The sequence below is a fragment of the Mesoplodon densirostris genome, chromosome 3 (genome assembly GCF_025265405.1).
Source record: "Mesoplodon densirostris isolate mMesDen1 chromosome 3, mMesDen1 primary haplotype, whole genome shotgun sequence".
Taxonomy (NCBI): Eukaryota; Metazoa; Chordata; class Mammalia; order Artiodactyla; family Ziphiidae; genus Mesoplodon; species Mesoplodon densirostris.
This window is the reverse complement of record NC_082663.1, coordinates 140,307,579-140,324,503: the sequence shown is the minus strand read 5'-3', so window position 1 is coordinate 140,324,503 and position 16,925 is coordinate 140,307,579. Positions and strand designations below refer to the sequence as shown.

The 16,925-nt window shown below is 50.7% G+C and overlaps 1 protein-coding gene across 1 annotated transcript in view; it reads left to right on the top strand.

The window, feature by feature from the left end:
• Positions 1–16,925, top strand: part of CPAMD8 (C3 and PZP like alpha-2-macroglobulin domain containing 8) — a 98,547-nt gene that overhangs the window by 67,127 nt on the left and 14,495 nt on the right. The window contains exons 24-29 of the mRNA XM_060094453.1: positions 2,744–3,042; positions 3,651–3,876; positions 5,504–5,680; positions 8,991–9,072; positions 15,675–15,831; positions 15,962–16,036. Coding sequence (XP_059950436.1) covers positions 2,744–3,042; positions 3,651–3,876; positions 5,504–5,680; positions 8,991–9,072; positions 15,675–15,831; positions 15,962–16,036 — 1,016 coding nt within the window. The remainder of the gene's footprint in view (positions 1–2,743; positions 3,043–3,650; positions 3,877–5,503; positions 5,681–8,990; positions 9,073–15,674; positions 15,832–15,961; positions 16,037–16,925) is intronic.

The following is a 16,925-nucleotide window of genomic DNA, read 5'->3' as shown; positions in this document are numbered from 1 at the left end:
TATTGGAGTATAATCACTTTACAATGGTGTGTTACTTTCTGCTTTATAACAAAGTGAATCAGTTATACATATACATATGTTCCCATATCTCTTCCCTCTTGCATCTCCCTCCCTCCCACCCTCCCCATCCCACCCTTCTAGGTGGTCACAAAGCACCGAGCTGATCTCCCTGTGCTATGCGGCTGCTTCCCACTAGCTATCTAGTTTATGTTTGGTAGTGTATATATGTCCATGCCACTCTCTCACTTTGTCACAGCTTACCCTTCCCCCTCCCCATATCCTCAAGTCCATTCTCTAGTAGGTCTGTGTCTTTATTCCCATCTTACCCCTAGATTTTCATGACCTTTTTTTCCCCCTTAGATTCCATATATATGTGTTAGCATACGGTATTTGTTTTTCTCTTTCTGACTTACTTCACTCTGTATGACAGACTCTAGATCCATCCACCTCACTACAAATAACTCAATTTCATTTCTTTTTATGGCTGAGTAATATTCCATTGTATATATGTGCCATATCTTCTTTATCCATTCATCTGACGATGGACACTTAGAAAGCCCAGAGATAAACCCACACACATATGGTCACCTTATCTTTGATAAAGGAGGCAAGAATATACAGTGGAGAAAAGACAGCCTCTTCAATAAGTGGTGCTGGGAAAATTGGACAGGTACATGTAAAAGTATGAGATTAGAACACTCCCTAACACCATACACAAAAATAAACTCAAAATGGATTAAAGACCTAAATGTAAGGCCAGACACTATCAAACTCTTAGAGGAAAACATAGGCAGAACACTCTATGACCTAAATCACAGCAAGATCCTTTTTGACCCACCTCCTAGAGAAATGGAAATAAAAACAAAAATAAACAAATGGGACCTAATGAAACTTAAAAGCTTTTTCACAGCAAAGGAAACCATAAACAAGACCAAAAGACAACCCTCAGGATGGGAGAAAACACTTGCAAATGACAAAGGATTAATCTCCAGACTTTACAAGCAGCTCATGCAGCTCAATAACAAAAAAACAACCCAATCCAAAAATGGGCAGAAGACCTAAATAGACACTTCTCCAAAGAAGATATACAGATTTCCAAGAAACACATGAAAGGATGCTCAGCATCACTAATCATTAGAGAAATGCAAATCAAAACTACAATGAGATATCATCTCACACCAGTCAGAATGTCCATCATTAAAAAATCTATAAACAATAAATGCTGGAGAGGGTGTGGAGAAAAGGGAACACTCTTGCACTGCTGGTGGGAATGTAAATTGAAACAGCCCCTATGGAGAACAGTATGGAGGTTCCTTAAAAAACTACAAATAGGGGGGCTTTCCTGGTGGCGCAGTGGTTGAGAATCTGCCTGCTGATGCAGCGGACATGGGTTCGAGCCCTGGTCCGGGAGGATCCCACATGCCGCGGAGCAACTAGGCCCGTGAGCCACAACTACTGAGCCTGCGCGTCTGGAGCTTGTGCTCCGCAACAAGAGAGGCCGCGACAGTGAGAGGCCCGCGCACCGCGATGAAGAGTGGCCCCTGCTCGCTGCAACTAGAGAAAACCCACGCACAGAAACGAAGACCCAACACAGCCAAAAATAAATAAATAAATAAATAAATAAATATTAAAAAAAAAAAAAAAAAAACTACAAATAGAACTACCATACGACCCAGCAATCCCACTACTGGGCATATACCCTGGGAAAACTATAATTCAAAAAGAATCATGTACCAAAATGTTTGTTGCAGCTCTATTTACAATAGCCAGGACATGGAAGCGACCTAAGTGTCCATCATTGGATGAATAGTGTCTTCTAAAGAACAGAAGGTTTTCATTTTAATGAAGCCCAGCTTATCACTTTTTCCTTTTATGGATTATTTTTTGTTGTTTTATCTAAGAAATTTTTGCCCAACCCTACATTTTCTTCTCAAAGTATTATAGTTTTAGGTTTTACATTTATAAAATGGCTATGATCTGTTTTTGAGTTACTTCTTGGAGCCCATACAAGGTGTGGATCAGTGTTCCTTTTTATGCATCTGGAGGCCCAGGTGTCCTGGCATCATTTGTTGAAAAGACTTTTGCTATTGAACTGCTTTTGCACCTTTGTTGAAAATCAGTTGCTCATACATGTGTGGGTCCATTTCTGGACTCCCTGTTCTGTTCCATTGAGCATTTGTCTATGTTGACACCAATGCTACACTCTTGTGATTGCTCTAGCTTTAGAGTACGTCTCAGTGTCAGAGGGTGTGAGTAAACTTGGTTCTTGTTTATCAACGTTGTTTTGGCTCTTTTAGATCCTTTGAGTTTCCATATACATTCTGGAATCAGCCTGGCAGTTTCTTCAAAAGACTCTGCTGAGATTTTGATTGGGATTGAATCGAATCTATAAATCAGTTTGGGGAATAATTAACATCTTTGCAGTATTATCTTCTGACCCATGAACACGCTCTAGCTCTCCATTGATTTGTGTCTTTAGTTGCAGCAGCATTTTGCAGTTCCCAGCTTATGGGTCTTGCACGTCTTTTGTAGGATTTATCTCTGAGCATTTCATCTTTTGTGTGCTATTGACAAAACGGTCATTAAGCCAGCTCCGTTCCACCATGCTTCCTGCAGCTTCATGGGGGAGCCACAGTGAGGCTGGCCCCCAGAGGTCCCAATGCTCAGCTCTGGGCATGGGCAGGGAGTGGGGGTAGGATGCTTCGGTGCCCCCTCAACACCCCTTCTCCTTCCCTCCATCCAGAGAGAGTCCACATCTCCACACCCAACAAGTACGAGTTCCAGTATGTGCAGCGGCCGCTACGCCTCACCCATTTTGACGTGGCCGTGCGAGCCCACAACGATGCCCGCGTGGCCTTGTCCCCAGGACCCCAGGACACGGCGGGCATGATCGAGATCGTTCTGGGAGGGCACCAGAACACCAGGTCCTGGATCTCCACCAGCAAGATGGGAGAGCCCGTGGCCAGCACACACACAGCCAAGATCCTCTCCTGGGATGAATTCAGAACATTCTGGATCAGCTGGCACAGCGGACTCATCCAGGCATGGCTGGGCTTGCCTGGGGTGGGCACGGGAACCTCCTGGTCCTCTGGCATTGTTGCTTCCTGATACATGTGGTAGTGGTGGGGAGGAGAGAGGGGAAACACAAGGCAGCTCTCAAGTTACTCATAGTCTGCCTGGAGTTATGTACAAAAAACAGGTGGTGAGAGCTGTGGCAGAGGAAGTGCCCAGGGATCTGGGAGCTGAAGGGTGGTGGGTGGTCAGGGAGAAAGAAAGTGGATAGAACAGGTAAAATGGGGACTGTGGACTCTTTCTGGGCCAAGCAAAGGAGACATAGAAAAGAAGCAGCTGACACAGTTTCCTAGAGGAGGGATATAGCCAAGTGGGGTTTTGAAGTACAAATAGAGGAGTTTGCCAGGCATATGCTAAGATCCAGAGGTTCCAGGGAGCCCAGCGACTTTGGAACCTGCAGATGCCACACTTGTGTCTCTGTTGGGTGTTTCATGAACAGTGCGGTCTCTAGTTTCTTCCATCTCTGACCCCTTGAGAACCCCGCCCCAACCTACGAGCGTGGCCAAGGCCTCTGACCATGTCTGAGCACAGCTTCACACTTCCTGCCAGCATCCAGCAACATTGGCCTCTTTTTCCAGGTTGGCCATGGTCCAGAGCCATCCACTGACTCTGTCATCATGGCCTGGACCCTCCCCAAGACACCAGAGGTCCAGTTCATCGGTTTCTCCACTGGCTGGGGTTCTGTGGGCGAGTTCCGCATCTGGAGGAAGGTGGAAGTAGATGAGAGCTACAGCGAAGCCTTCACCCTGGGGGTCCCGCACAGCGCCATCCCTGGGTCCGAGCGTGCAGCCGCCTCCATCATAGGTGCGTCTGCCCTGCAGCCTGATTTGGGGAGGACAGGAGCAAGAAGCCAGGCCAAGGGACAAGTGTTTACTCTGGGCTCAGTCTCATACCAGGCTTGCTGGGGACCTGTGCCCCGGGGCCTCCAGCCACACACCCACTCACCTGACAAGCAGCTTCTAGTGCCTTCTCCATGCTGGGCACTGGGGCCAGACTCAGAGATGACCTCAAACCCGACCTTCAGGGCTTCCTAGTCTCACTGAGAAGGCAGGTCCTTGCCCTGTGTGGGGCGACAGGGAGGGTGGGTGGTGAACTCCATGAGGGCAGTGGGTCTGGGGTGATATATAAGAAGGTTGAAAGGCCAGGTGAAGTTAGCCAGGTATGGGGTGGAGGACGGGGCTGCTGGATGTCCAGCTGAGTGGGCAGGACCATTTCAAATGCTTAGAGCATTTACTGAGCAGGGGTAAGAGGCTGTGGCCAGGGATCTCTTGGGCTGTGGATTGTCTCCCATAGTCCAAGCATGGGAGTGGAAAGTGGGGACTGTGTGATCCATCTAGTGCTGGGAATTGGAAGGGTGAGGTGAGGGTGAGACGCCAGGAGGAGGCGGACAGACCTGAAGGAGGAGGTCTTGGGTCTCTCTGACATCAGAGGATGGAAGCCCTGGGGCCTGGGCAGGGTGGTGGTTGTGACCAGATCAGAGGATATTGGAGTTTATGACTTCTGAAGCATGAAATCAACTCAAATGTGGCCTTGGGGATGAGTGGCACAGATGGAGGTGAGGGATGTAGGGGAGAAGGCAGATGGACAGCAATGGAGAGGAGGTGAAGGCAGGGACTTGTGTGCCAGTCAGTGTCATCAGCACAGTGGGATGGAAGGTTGGAGAAGAAGCTGGAAAACCCAGAGGAGGGTGATGAGAAAGTAGCCAGGTAGGTCCTGCCACAAGAGGAGGCTGCAAGAGCAGTGGCAGCCTCAGTGGGGCAGGAGGAAATGTCGAGGAAGGAAGGGAGGTGCAATCGGGACAGTGGGGATTCCGGAGGGCCCATCAGCAATGTTTGGGGCGTAGAGGCCAGGGAGAGGAAGACAGGGTACTGAAGGGATGAGAACACAGTAGGTCAGAAATAAGAGAAAAAAAGCACTTTTAAAAATACACCAACAATACCACACATGTAGGAAGAGTTTTACAAAAAATCTAAATACTCATGGTTAGAGAGAAAATCACATTTCATATTGGAAGTTAGAAAAAATATTTAGAATGGAATCACATGGCTGGATTGACATCTTAACATTTGTGGGATGCAGCCAAAATTGTACTAAGAGGGAAATGTATATCCTTAATTGCACCTGTTTAAAAAGCCAGAAAGGAAAGAGCATTTAACATAATGAAAAGGTAGAGAAAGAACACCTGAGTTAAAACTAAAGAATACAGAGGGAGGTATGGAGGAAAGGGCCAGCGGGTGTTCACCAAGACCAGGAGACCAAGCAAGCTGAGTGGGCAAGGGTGCAGCCCAGTTTCAAAGGGCAGCACTGGCAATCAGAGGATGGGTTACTGGTGTTAGGCCACAAGTGGGCTCTCTGTAAGGAAAGCTCTCCGTAGGACAGCCAGGGCACTGGGTGAGGCCAGTCCCCAGCCCATCCTTTTTCTTCCCACCAGGAGATGTCATGGGGCCAACTCTGAACCATCTCAGCAACCACCTGCGCCTGCCCTTTGGCTGCGGAGAGCAAAACATGATCCACTTTGCACCCAACGTCTTTGTCCTGAAGTATCTCCAGAAAACCCGACAGCTCAGCCCTGAGGTGGAAAGGGAGACCACTGATTACCTGGTGCAAGGTACTGGGGGACACTGCCTGGGTGGAGGGTGTGGTGCTTCAGGTAGCCTTGACCATGCTGGGGGGCTGCTCACATGCCAAGTGCGGCAGATGTAGAAGAAGGCAAAGAAGTGGGTGAAAGAGGCCACTCTGGGTGGCCTGATGGGGTCCCTGTTAATAGGAACCTGGTATCTGCACCTGTTAGGAAAAGGCTCTGAATGCTGGTAATCAGTTTGGGGAGAGGAATAGCATCTTTTAAAAATGTAGATATTTTGAACAACCAGAGCAGTATAATAGCATTATAAAAAACATCTGGAAAGGAAAAAAAATCCCTATAACCTCCCTGTCTTGCTGGCTCTGGGTTTACTCCTCTGCCCTCCAGAAGCAAAGATTAGCTTTGCCACTCTTGGTGTCTCATAACATGGCATCCTATGGCGTGCCCTCCACCCCCACCCCCGCACTGTGTGCATAAGATTCGTCCACTGGGCTGTGGAGACCTGTGGTCTGTTCACCTCCATTGCTGTGTGGGGAGACCATAGTCAGTGTGTCTGTTGATGGGCTTTGGAGCAGCTTCCAACTCAGGGCTTTTAGAATCGTGCTGCCATTAATCACCCTCTTAGTGTACTTGGTGACAACACGTCCAAACTTCTGTGGGGTGAAATCGCTGGGTCTCAGGATGTGTTCAGTTCATAATCGCTTTGGAGGTTACACTATTTGTTCATCACGTGCATTTATGGAGCACAGCATACTGAATTATGCTCTTGGACATACTGGGGTTATTTCCAGTTTTTTTTTTTTTCCTAAATAATGCAGCACTGAACATCTTCAGAAATAAACCACCAGCACTGAACTTCTTCAGAAATAAACAAAGCAGCATTGAACTTCAGAAATAAATAACACAGCACTGAACATCTTCCATTGCCATGACTCAGGTCCTTAGGGTAGGGAACAGCCTTATGGCAGAGGGGGTGGAGGCAAGGGGGGGCGGACAAGGCCTCTGAGTGCCCTGTCTCACCCACTTTGCACATCTAGGCCCCACAGGTAGGAGGAAGGGGGTGGGAGGCTGGAGGTGGGGTCTCACTTCTGTCATGGATTCCCACTCTGTCCTCGGGTAGGGCCTGCTTTTCTCAGTAACTTGGTTTCCTACCTGTGTAACGAGGGAGTTGTCAGTTGATCCCAAGGTCCTGGGGCCTCCTGGGCTCTGCTTCTAGCCTTGGGCTGGAGCTGAAGTGAAAGGAGCACGTGGAGGGGGCTGGACCCAGCTCTGAAGCTGGCATCCATCTTGTGCCAGGCACGTGCCGCTCCATCCATGCTGCCCTGAGTTGCCTTCCTGGCAGCCTCCACACTGATGGTCCTCATTTCCCAGATGAGCAAAGTGAAGCTCCTGGGAGTGAAGAGGTGCCCAAGACCTCATAGGGGCAAGTGGTGGGGGCTTCTCAGACTGCAGGCTCCCCTGGATTGGGGCACAAGGGGCAGCCAGGGCACTAGACCCAGCCAGAGGGAGATGAGAACCCACGGGCACAACCTTGGAAATTTCTGCCACCGAAAAGGACCTGCGGGTGCCTGGCTCAGACGATGCTGGCCCCTATCAGATGGGGAAATTGAGGCATGTGAAAACCTCGATTCCTAAGGCGAGTCTGGGGTCCCTGCCTCCTGGCCCGTTACGGTTCCTGCAGTTACTGTACTCCAAGGGCAGTCCTGATGATCTAGAACCATCTGTCCTTGTGGATGAGAAAAATGAAAAAACTTACTCTGAAGAACGTACAACTCTCAGATGAAAAGAGAACTCAGGGGTTGCCATGGGCTGAAGGTTTGGCTTCATGAAGGCTGACCGCAGACTGCCCAGAACCCCAAGTCTGCTTGGTCCATCGTGGGGACGGGGGGCTCAGGTTGTTGTGCTGTGAAGGTCTTGGAGGTGGGTGGGCCCTGGCCTCCCAGGGCCAGGCATACCTCAGTGGACTCATCTGGGCTCAGGCCCTTGAACGCCACCCAGAGTGCAATGACCTGTATGGGTGAGTGGCAGCCTGGACCCCCCCGGACAGCCAGACCTGATGCTTATCAGCCAATTGGCCTTTCAGACTCAACAAGCCCCAAATTAACCGCCGACCCCCTGGTTTTCCGGCAAACCTTTGGTGTTAGTTTTCTGGGGCTGCCGTAACAAAGTACCACAAACTGAGTGACTTAGAACAATAGGACTTTATTCCTTTATGGTTCTGGAAGCCAGAGGTCCAAAATGAAGGTGTGAACAGGGTCGATTCCGTCTGGAGGCTCCGAGGGAGCATCTGTCCCAGGCCTCTGTCCTGGCGGAATTCTGGTGACTCCAGGTGTTCTTTGGCTTGTGGACACATCACCACGCTCTCTGTCTCCGTCTTCACAAGCCCCTTTATATCTGTGTGTTTCCCTTTCTTTCCTCCGAGAAGGACACCAGTCATTGGATTTAGGGTCCAGCCTAATCCAGGAACATAATTCCATCTGCAAAGAACCTCACTCCCGATAAGGTCACATTTTGAGGTTCCAGATGGACATTAGTTTGGTGGAGGGGACACTGTCCACCCACTTCAGAGTTCCTCCTGCCTCTTTCCCCACGTTGATGGGCACAGCTCCGTCCTTCCTGCCTTTCAGGCCGCAAACCTTGATGCCTTCAGCATCCTTCTTTTTTTCCTTCACATCTTATTCAGCTAAGGCAGCTCTGCCTATACCTCAGAACCCCTCCCTGCCTGTCCCCATCACCCGCTCCAAGCCATTGTCATGCTCGCCTAGACAGTCCCCACCTGCCCAGTTTCTCTGCTTCCTCTCCGGACCCTACGATCCACCCGCTACATTTGTCCCCTCACCCCTCCCCTGCTCCCCTCACCCCCTCCACTCACGCCCCCTGCTGCCCTCACAATAAGACCAACCGCCCATCCCAGCCTTGGAGGCCCCAGTAGCCCACCTGACCTCCCTCCCTCTCGTCCCTCCTTGCTCCCTTGCTCTGGCCACTCTGTGCTCTGAGCAAACCAAGCTCGAGGGCGCCTGGAGATGGTGCATTTCACTGACCGCCCCCTGCCCCAGGTACGACTGAGGGGCCGGTGTGTGACCAGGAGTCACAAAGGGGCGATATCAGGAAACAAAAGAAGAATAAAGTAGAGGTTTCAATCCCCCCCAGCTGTGGGTGTGGGGCAGTTTCAAGGACCCCAGCTGTGGGCATGGGGCAGTTTCAAGGACCCCAGCTGTGGGCATGGGGCAGTCTCAGGAACCCCCGATGTGGGTGTGGCATTGTTTCAGGGTCCTGGGGTAAGACGTTGGCTGGCCAACCATTCACCAGGATGCTGTCCCCTCTTCTTGCCCCGCAGGCTACCAGAGACAGTTGACCTACAAGCACCAAGATGGCTCCTATAGTGCTTTCGGGGAGCGGGACAAGTCGGGGAGTATGTGGTGAGTCCTCACTCCCCAGGCACGGCTGCTGAGGTTCTTCCACTTGAAGTCACAGCCTCGTGTCCAGCACAGCGTAGCCAGGACCCCTGGGGCCTGATCCCCAGGGTGATGAGGAGCCTGCATGGGGAATGGAGATGGCCATGGTCCTAGCCCCTGGGGTTCAGAGGTCTGGATTGTTGGCGGGGGCGGGTTCTGCCTGGCCTGTGCATGGTGGAGCTGGCAGCAGTGATGGTTACTATTACTCCTTCTGCTCTTGTTGCCACAGGGCCCAGGAACTGAACCCCTGCCCTCTGGCCCCTTGAGGATGGGTCCTGGCGCTCTGGTCCTCCTCAGAGCCCACTGGACCCAGGAATGGGGTGACCCTGAGCAGGAGGGGATGGGCTGGGAGAGGCCAGACCACTGCCTTAAAGCTGGGTTGTGGGGTTCTGGAGGCACGTCCTGGGGTCCGGTTTCCCTTGCAAGCGGCTCCCTCTGGCTTTCAGGGTCAACCAGAGCAGGGAGGGCCTGGGTGTACCTGGGTCTTATTCCCTGGGATCTTTGGGCCACAGCAGTTCTTGGCATCATCAGGGATTTGCCTCGTCCACTTTGGGGCTTACTGAGGAAGTGGGGCACCCCGAACTTTCTGTCCCTAGTGGGGTGTCCTTCTCAGAGCAACACCCTGATGGCGCCTGCAGCAGCTATGGGCATGGAAAGTATCCAGTCCTTAAATCAACAGTGTCCACTGCCCAGCGTCAGTGCCAGGGGCCGGGGGTATAGGGACACGGCTGGCTGAGCCCACACTGCCGTGCAGTGTCACTCGCTTGGCTCCCAAGGGGCCCAGCCTTGATGACCTGCTCAGCCCCCCAGTCCCCAGAAACCAATCATCTGACCCAGTTCTGGTCCCAGGGCCCTGCCTTGCTGACAGCCCATGAGGCAAGGCCACAGTCACGCACTAGCAAGCAGAGGCCCCCAGCCCCTGCGGGGTTGGCCAAAGCCACTGAGTCACTCTCTGAAAGCTGGCCAAGTCCTGGCAGCTCCCAGAGGCCTCCACCAGTCAGAAATAGTGAGCTGTGACCTTTGTATGCCCTCCCACAGTTCACACACACACACACACACACACACACACACACACACACACACACACAGTGAGCAAGAAAAGACCAGTTCTACTGTGGTCATGGAAATGTGACACCCAGCAGCTTGCCTCTCCCCCTTAGCCTTGTGAAACCTCCCTGTAGGACAGAACTATAGGATGCACAGGACAGTGGCAACAGCATCCACCCTGGGACTGGGCAAACCCAGGCTCTGTCTCGTGTGAACTGTGGCAGCCTTAGACCAGATGCTCAACTTCTCTGAACCTGTTTTCTCACCACGCATCCCTCTCTGGACTGGGATCTGGGAGGCAATAGGATAAGGGTGCAGGCGTGCTCATTACAGTGCCAGGTACCCACTGGGATGGATACCTTATTAGCACCTCTCCCTAAATATTTGGCCAGGGAGTCCAGGATCCAGTCCAACTTCCTCAACTTCCTTAAAACTCAGGATCTGTTATAGATAGGTTCCGGTGCATCCAGTGTTCATTCATTCATTCATTTGTTTGTTTATTCAAGTGTCTACTATGTGCCAGGCTCTTTTCTTACTCCTGAGGGAACAAGAAAGACATTGTCCCTGCCTCCAGGAGCTCATTGCCCGAAAGAGAGACCCTGTACAAGATGTAATGGTTATCTACTGCTGTGTAACAAGTTACCCCAAAACATAGCCGTCTAAAACAAACATTTAGTCACAGTTCTGTGGGTCAGGAATTCAGGAGCAGCTTAGCTAGCCCTGCTGGCTCAGGATCTCTCCCAAGGTTGCAGTCAGGGTGTTGGCTGGGGCTGTCATCATCTGAAGGCTTGACTGGGGCTGGAGCATTTGTTTCCAAGTTGGTTCTCTCACATGGCTATTGGCAGGAGGCCTCAGTTCCTCACTGAAGACTATCCCATAGGGCTGCTTGAGTGTCCTTACAACATGGCAGCTGACTTCCCTTTGAATAAAAACTCCAAGAGAGAAAGCAAGGAGGATGCCACATGCCTTTTATCATCTGGTTTCCCAAGTCATACTGTCACCTCCACTGCATTCTACTTTTTAAAAATTTTTATTTATTTATTTTTGGCTGTATTGGGTCTTCGTTGCTGTGTGTGGTGTGGGCTTTCTCTAGTTGCAGCAAGTGGGGGGCTACTCTCTTCATTGTGGTGTGGGGCCCTCTCACTGTGGTGGCTTTTCTTGTTGCAGAGCATGGGCTCTAGGTGTGCAGGCTTCAGTAGTTGTGGCACATAGGCTCAGTAGTTATCGCTCGGAGGCTCTAGAGAGCAGGCTCAGTAGTTGTGGCCCATGGGCTTAGTTGCTCCACGGCATGTGGGATCTTCCCGGACCAGGGATTGAACCTGTGTCCTCTGCATTGGCAGGCGGATTCTTAACCACCGCGCCACCAAGAAGTCCCCACCACATTAAGTTCTTTAGAAGCAAGTCACTATGTACAGCCTATACTCAAGAAGGGGAAAATTGGGTTCTACTGCTTGAAAGGAAAAGAAGCAAGGCATTTGTGGATATATTTTAAAGCTACTACATCACCTATATAATTTCTCATATCTATGAAGCATGCTAAGAGGGTAGGGTATGATGAGGCACACAGTTACATGGGGTGGTCAGAAAAGGTGCCCCTGAGGAGGTCACCTGAAGAAGATGAGAGAGGAGCTGTATGAAAATCCAAGGGGAGAACATTTCAGGCAGAGGGAACAGCCTGTGCAAAGGCCCTGAGGCAGAACTGAGCTTGATGAGTTTGAACCACAGAAGGAGACCAGTGTGGCTGGAGCAGCACAGATGAGAAGGAGAGTGGCCCAACGTGAGGGAGGTGAGGGTGGCAGGGCCAGACTGAGCAGGGGGAGGAGTTTAATTTTATTCCAGATGGAGCAGGAGGGCTTAGAACAAAGCATGGCTGTAATCTGAGTCATTCTGGGCTGTGTGTGTTTAATTAATAGAGCTTATTTTTGTAGAACAGTTTTAGTTTCATAGAAAAATTAAATAGGTAGAAATGGCCCTCTCCCCTACACACAGTTTCCCCTGCTGTTAGTGTCCTGCATTAGTGATGTACATTTGTTATAAATGATGGACCAGTATTGCTACATTATTATTAACTGAGGTCCATAGTTTAGGGTTCATGTTGCATAGTCTATGGGTTTGGACAATTAAGGTATCATACAGAATAGTTTCACTGCCCTAAAAATCCCCTGTGCTCTGCACATTTGTCTCTCCCTCCCCCCAGCCCCTGGCAACCACTGATACTTTTACTGTCTCTATAGTTTTGCCTTTTCCAGAATGTCATAGAGTTGGAATCATTCAGTATGCAGCCTTTTCAGATTTCTGCTTTCACTCTGTAATATGCATTTAAATTTCCTCCAGGTCATATCGTGGCTTGTTAGCTCATATTGTGGCCTGTTAGCTCTTTTTGTTGCTGAATAATATTCAGTTTTATGGATGTACCACAGTTTGTTTATCCCTGTTTGTGTTTTAAGATGGAAAAATAAAGAGAACAGTGGGGGCTTCCCTGGTGGCGCAGTGGTTGAGAGTCCGCCTGCCGATGCAGGGGACATGGGTTCATGCCCCAGTCCGGGAAGATCCCACATGCCGTGGAGCGGCTAGGCCCGTGATCCATGGCCGCTGAGCCTGTGCGTCCGGAGCCTGTGCTCCGCAATGGGAGAGGCCACAACAGTGAGAGGCCCGTGTATTGCAAAAAAAAGAAAAAAAAAAGAGAACAGTGTAGTAGAATGTGGAAATTCCACAGTTCCCAGCACAGGGGCAACTAAGTTCCATCTTGGCCCCCCAGTGTTTGGAATTTCCAAACTCTGCTGCATACAGAGTAGGTGATGGGGCAGGGCTGGGCTGGTGGAAGCAGTGGGAGCCATGGGGTGGCCTGGCTGACACAGGAGCCATGGGGGTAGAAGGAAGAGGATGGATTTGAGGTATCTTGGAAGGAGAGTGGCCAGGACAAGCTGACTCCTGGGTTTGGGGTACATTGTAAGGTTAATATTTCAGGTTTCGGTGATTCACAGAAACAGAGCTTGGAGCCACTTGATTTCCTTTCTTTTTGCTTTTTCAACTGTATTAAATAACAGAAAATTTACCGTCTTAACTATTTTTAAGTATACAGTTAAGTGGTATTAAGTACATTCATACTGTTGAGCAGCCATCACCACTGTCCATCCCCATAACTCTTTTCATCTTGTAAATCTGAAACTCTATACTTATTAAATGCTAACTCCCCATTCTCCCCTCCCCCCAGCCCCTGGCAACCACCATCCTACTTTCTGTCTCTATGATTCTGACTACTCTTAAGTGCCTCATAGAAGTGGAATCATACAGTGTCTTTTGTGATTGGCTTATTCCACTCAGCATAATGTCCTCAATGTTTGGCCCTGTTATAGCACTTTGCAGAGTTTCTTTCCTTTTCAAGGCTGAATGATATTCCATTGTATGGATATACTGGTGTCGGCAGGTGAGAGGACCTTGGTCCTTGTCTTCTTTAGAGAAAGAATTCCACAAAGAGACTTTGTAAAGCAGAAATACACACCCAGAGAAGAGTGCGGGCATCCTCCCTGACAAGGAGTACACCAGAGAGATGATTTAAATCACTTATATGGGGGCAGTTTTTCCAGGTTTTTGTTTCCCTCTCACCAATCATCTTTCTTGGTTTTCCACATCTGACCTGACCCAGGGCCCTGCCTGATATGCGCATGCATCTTTTAGCCAAAATGTATTCCAGTGAGGGGGCTCTCAATCTGGGAGATTGACAGAACAGAGATTATGGGTTAGTGCTCCCTCCCTTTTTGATGCCCAAAGGAGCTTTTTTGTGCATGGGCAGTTGGGGAGGTCTCCTTGACCTCAAGAATGAAAGATGTGGTCATCTTATCTTTTTACTCCAGCAGAGCTCAGCTCGCCTCTGCTCCTGCCACTAACTTTCCTGTTGAAATATCAGGGGGAAACAAGTTTCAATTTACTCCGCTTGACAAACACCAGCCACTCAGCCCAGGGGCCCATCTACATCCTACCTCAATACCACATTTTGCTTGTCCCTTCATCTGTCAGTGGACACTGGGTTGCTTCCATAGTTTGGCCGTTGTGAATAATGCTGCTACAAATGTGGGTGCACAGATAGACTCTGCTTTCATTTCTTTTGGGTATATACCCAGTAGTGGAATTGCTGGATCATATGATAATTCTATGTTCAATTTTTTTAGGAACTGCCATATTGTTTTCCACAGTGGCTGTACCACTGTCCATTCCCACCAGCAGTGCACAGGGGTTCCAATTTCTCTGCATCTTCATCAACACATGTTGTTTTCTGTGTTGTTTGGTTTTTGTTTTATAGTAGCCATCCTGATGTGTGTCAGGTGGGGGAGCCACTTGATTTTGAAAAGGATGAATTACTCTTTCATCCTGAGTTGGGGTGTTTCCCCTGCTGATAGTTCTGCTGTTCGTCCCTCTTGGCTCCCTGGTTTCCATCTGATGGTTCTCCTGAATTCATTTTTTCATTCATTCATTCTCCAGCTTCATCGTCTCCCATTCACGGTGCACTAGCAACAGTTGGGCTGGGGGATGGGGTGGACAAGGGGCAGGCTGCAGAGATACAGATAGAAAACAATGACACAGAGGGAGGGCCTGGGGGTCCAGAGGCAGCATGCCCATCACAGAGTGGAGGTGTCTGAGAGGCTTCCTCTGGGGAGAGACCCCTGGGTTGAACGCTGAGAGACAAGTAAGACTTCATCCTGTAAAGAAGGGAGGTAGGAGCATGGTGCATCCAGGGCCTGGGTAACTGAGTAACTGAAGCTAGTGGGTTGGTGGGATGTTTTCAGCTGCAAACAAAAGAAAACTGTCTGAAAAAGCAATTCTGAACATCTCCTCACACCATAGAGCTGGGGAGGCTCCAGGATTGGCCAGTCTGGCAGTCCCACAATCCATTGGAGTTCCTGGTTCTTTCCCTTGGTCCCTGTGGCCATCCTCGGCACAGTGGCTGCTCTCCTCGTGATGGCAGAATGGCTGCAGCTGCTCCCAGCATCACCTCATGTGCCCATTCCAAAGCCATTTACAGGTCTGGGGACTGGAAGGCCCATGGCTGTGGCTGGCTAGGGCTATAGAGGAGCCCAAGTGTCCAGCGTACCTGGTTGCCGGTTTTTCCTGGGATCTCTCAGCAAGACCTGGGATCTCTTGGGGAGTGTTTATGGAGGAGCAACAAGGAAGGTCTTCTGCACATGGCGGGGGTGGTGGGGTTGGTGGTGAGACTGGACCAGCTCACAGAAAGGCCTTGAGTGCCAGGCAAGGAGCAGACCCGGGTGCTTCTGGTGGGGAGGGAGCAAACGGGGAGGCTGGGCTCCATCATCAGGTCCTGCTGTGTGCCCACACACTTCCATCAAGTGCTCACAACAGCCCTGTGAGGGCAGGCTGGACCCTCCTGTCTTGCAGAGTAGGAAGCAGAGTCTTGGATGATGTGGGGAGCGTGCCACAGTCCCTGGCGGGGCACATGGGAGGTGACTCTGTTTTGCAGCTCCCCAGCCCATGGCTCTCCCAGCCCCCACCTCATCCTGTTTCAGGCTCACAGCCTTTGTCCTGAAGTCCTTCGCCCAGGCGCGCAGCTTTATCTTCATTGACCCTCAGGAGCTGGCAGCCGCCAAGGGCTGGATTGTCCAGCAGCAGCGGGCAGATGGCTCCTTCCCGGCGGTGGGCAGGATTCTGAACAAGGACATCCAGGTTGGCAGCCTCCCAGCCTCCTCCTGGGGTCTTGGCCTTGCCCTGGCTGCTCCCCAGTGTTGTCTGGGCCCAGTGGGGGCAGGGGGCTGTCCCCTCTGGCTTGGGATGAAGCCTACAAATCCTCTTACAGGGTGGGATCCACGGCACAGTCCCACTGACAGCCTACGTGGTGGCAGCGCTCCTGGAGATGGGCCTGGCCTCGGAGGTAAGCGCAGGGGGCCTGGGAGATGCCGGGGGCTGGAGGAGCGAGCGGACAGTTTTGGCCTGCAGGCCAGGTTGGCCATCTTCTGGCCATCTTCAGCTTCTATTTATTCCTTGCTGCCCCTCTTCTGCTCATTAGTGAGACTTTTTGATGCTTTTCAATGGTCACAGAACATCCAACTTCTTGTGGCCTGAGCAGAGGTGTGAGAGATTCCAGCAGTAATCACAGGGGACATGCGTGTGGGAGAGTGGGGTAGGGGTGGCTGTATCCTGAGTACGAGCCCTCCCAGGACTGTCCACAGCCCCCAGGCCCAATCGGAGAATCATTTTGGGCCCAATCAGGTTCCTGGCCAGTGACCCATGGGCTGGCTTCAGGGAGCCCTATACAAAATGTTGGACTCATGAATGCATTTTGGGGGAAGAGTCTAGAACCTTCAGGGACGGCACTAGACCCAGCAGGGCTTAGACGTCCCAAGGAACTCAAGGGCCATCGTCACTTCTGTGAGGCTGTCCCAGATGGATGCATGTCCCCTGCAGTGAGAGCTTAGATGGATCTCAGCCGCTGGGGTAGGGACTCCACCATTCCTAACCTGTGTCAATTCTAAATCCTCTGGTGATGAATTGTGAATTGTGGCACTTCTCAGAATTTTCAGCCTCACCATCCCGATTTGACTGTGTCTAGGCTTTGGTGTGACCTAAGACCCTCCACATCCCACACGCTTTGCCCAGAAAGCCCCTTGCTTGCCCTGTGTTAAGGGGCTGAATTGTGTCGCCCCCAAAATTCATATCTTGAAATCCCAACCCCCATCTTAGTCAGCTCAGGCTGCCATCACAAAATACCACAGAGTGAGGGACTTCAACAACAGACATTTATTTCTTATGGTTCTAGAGAC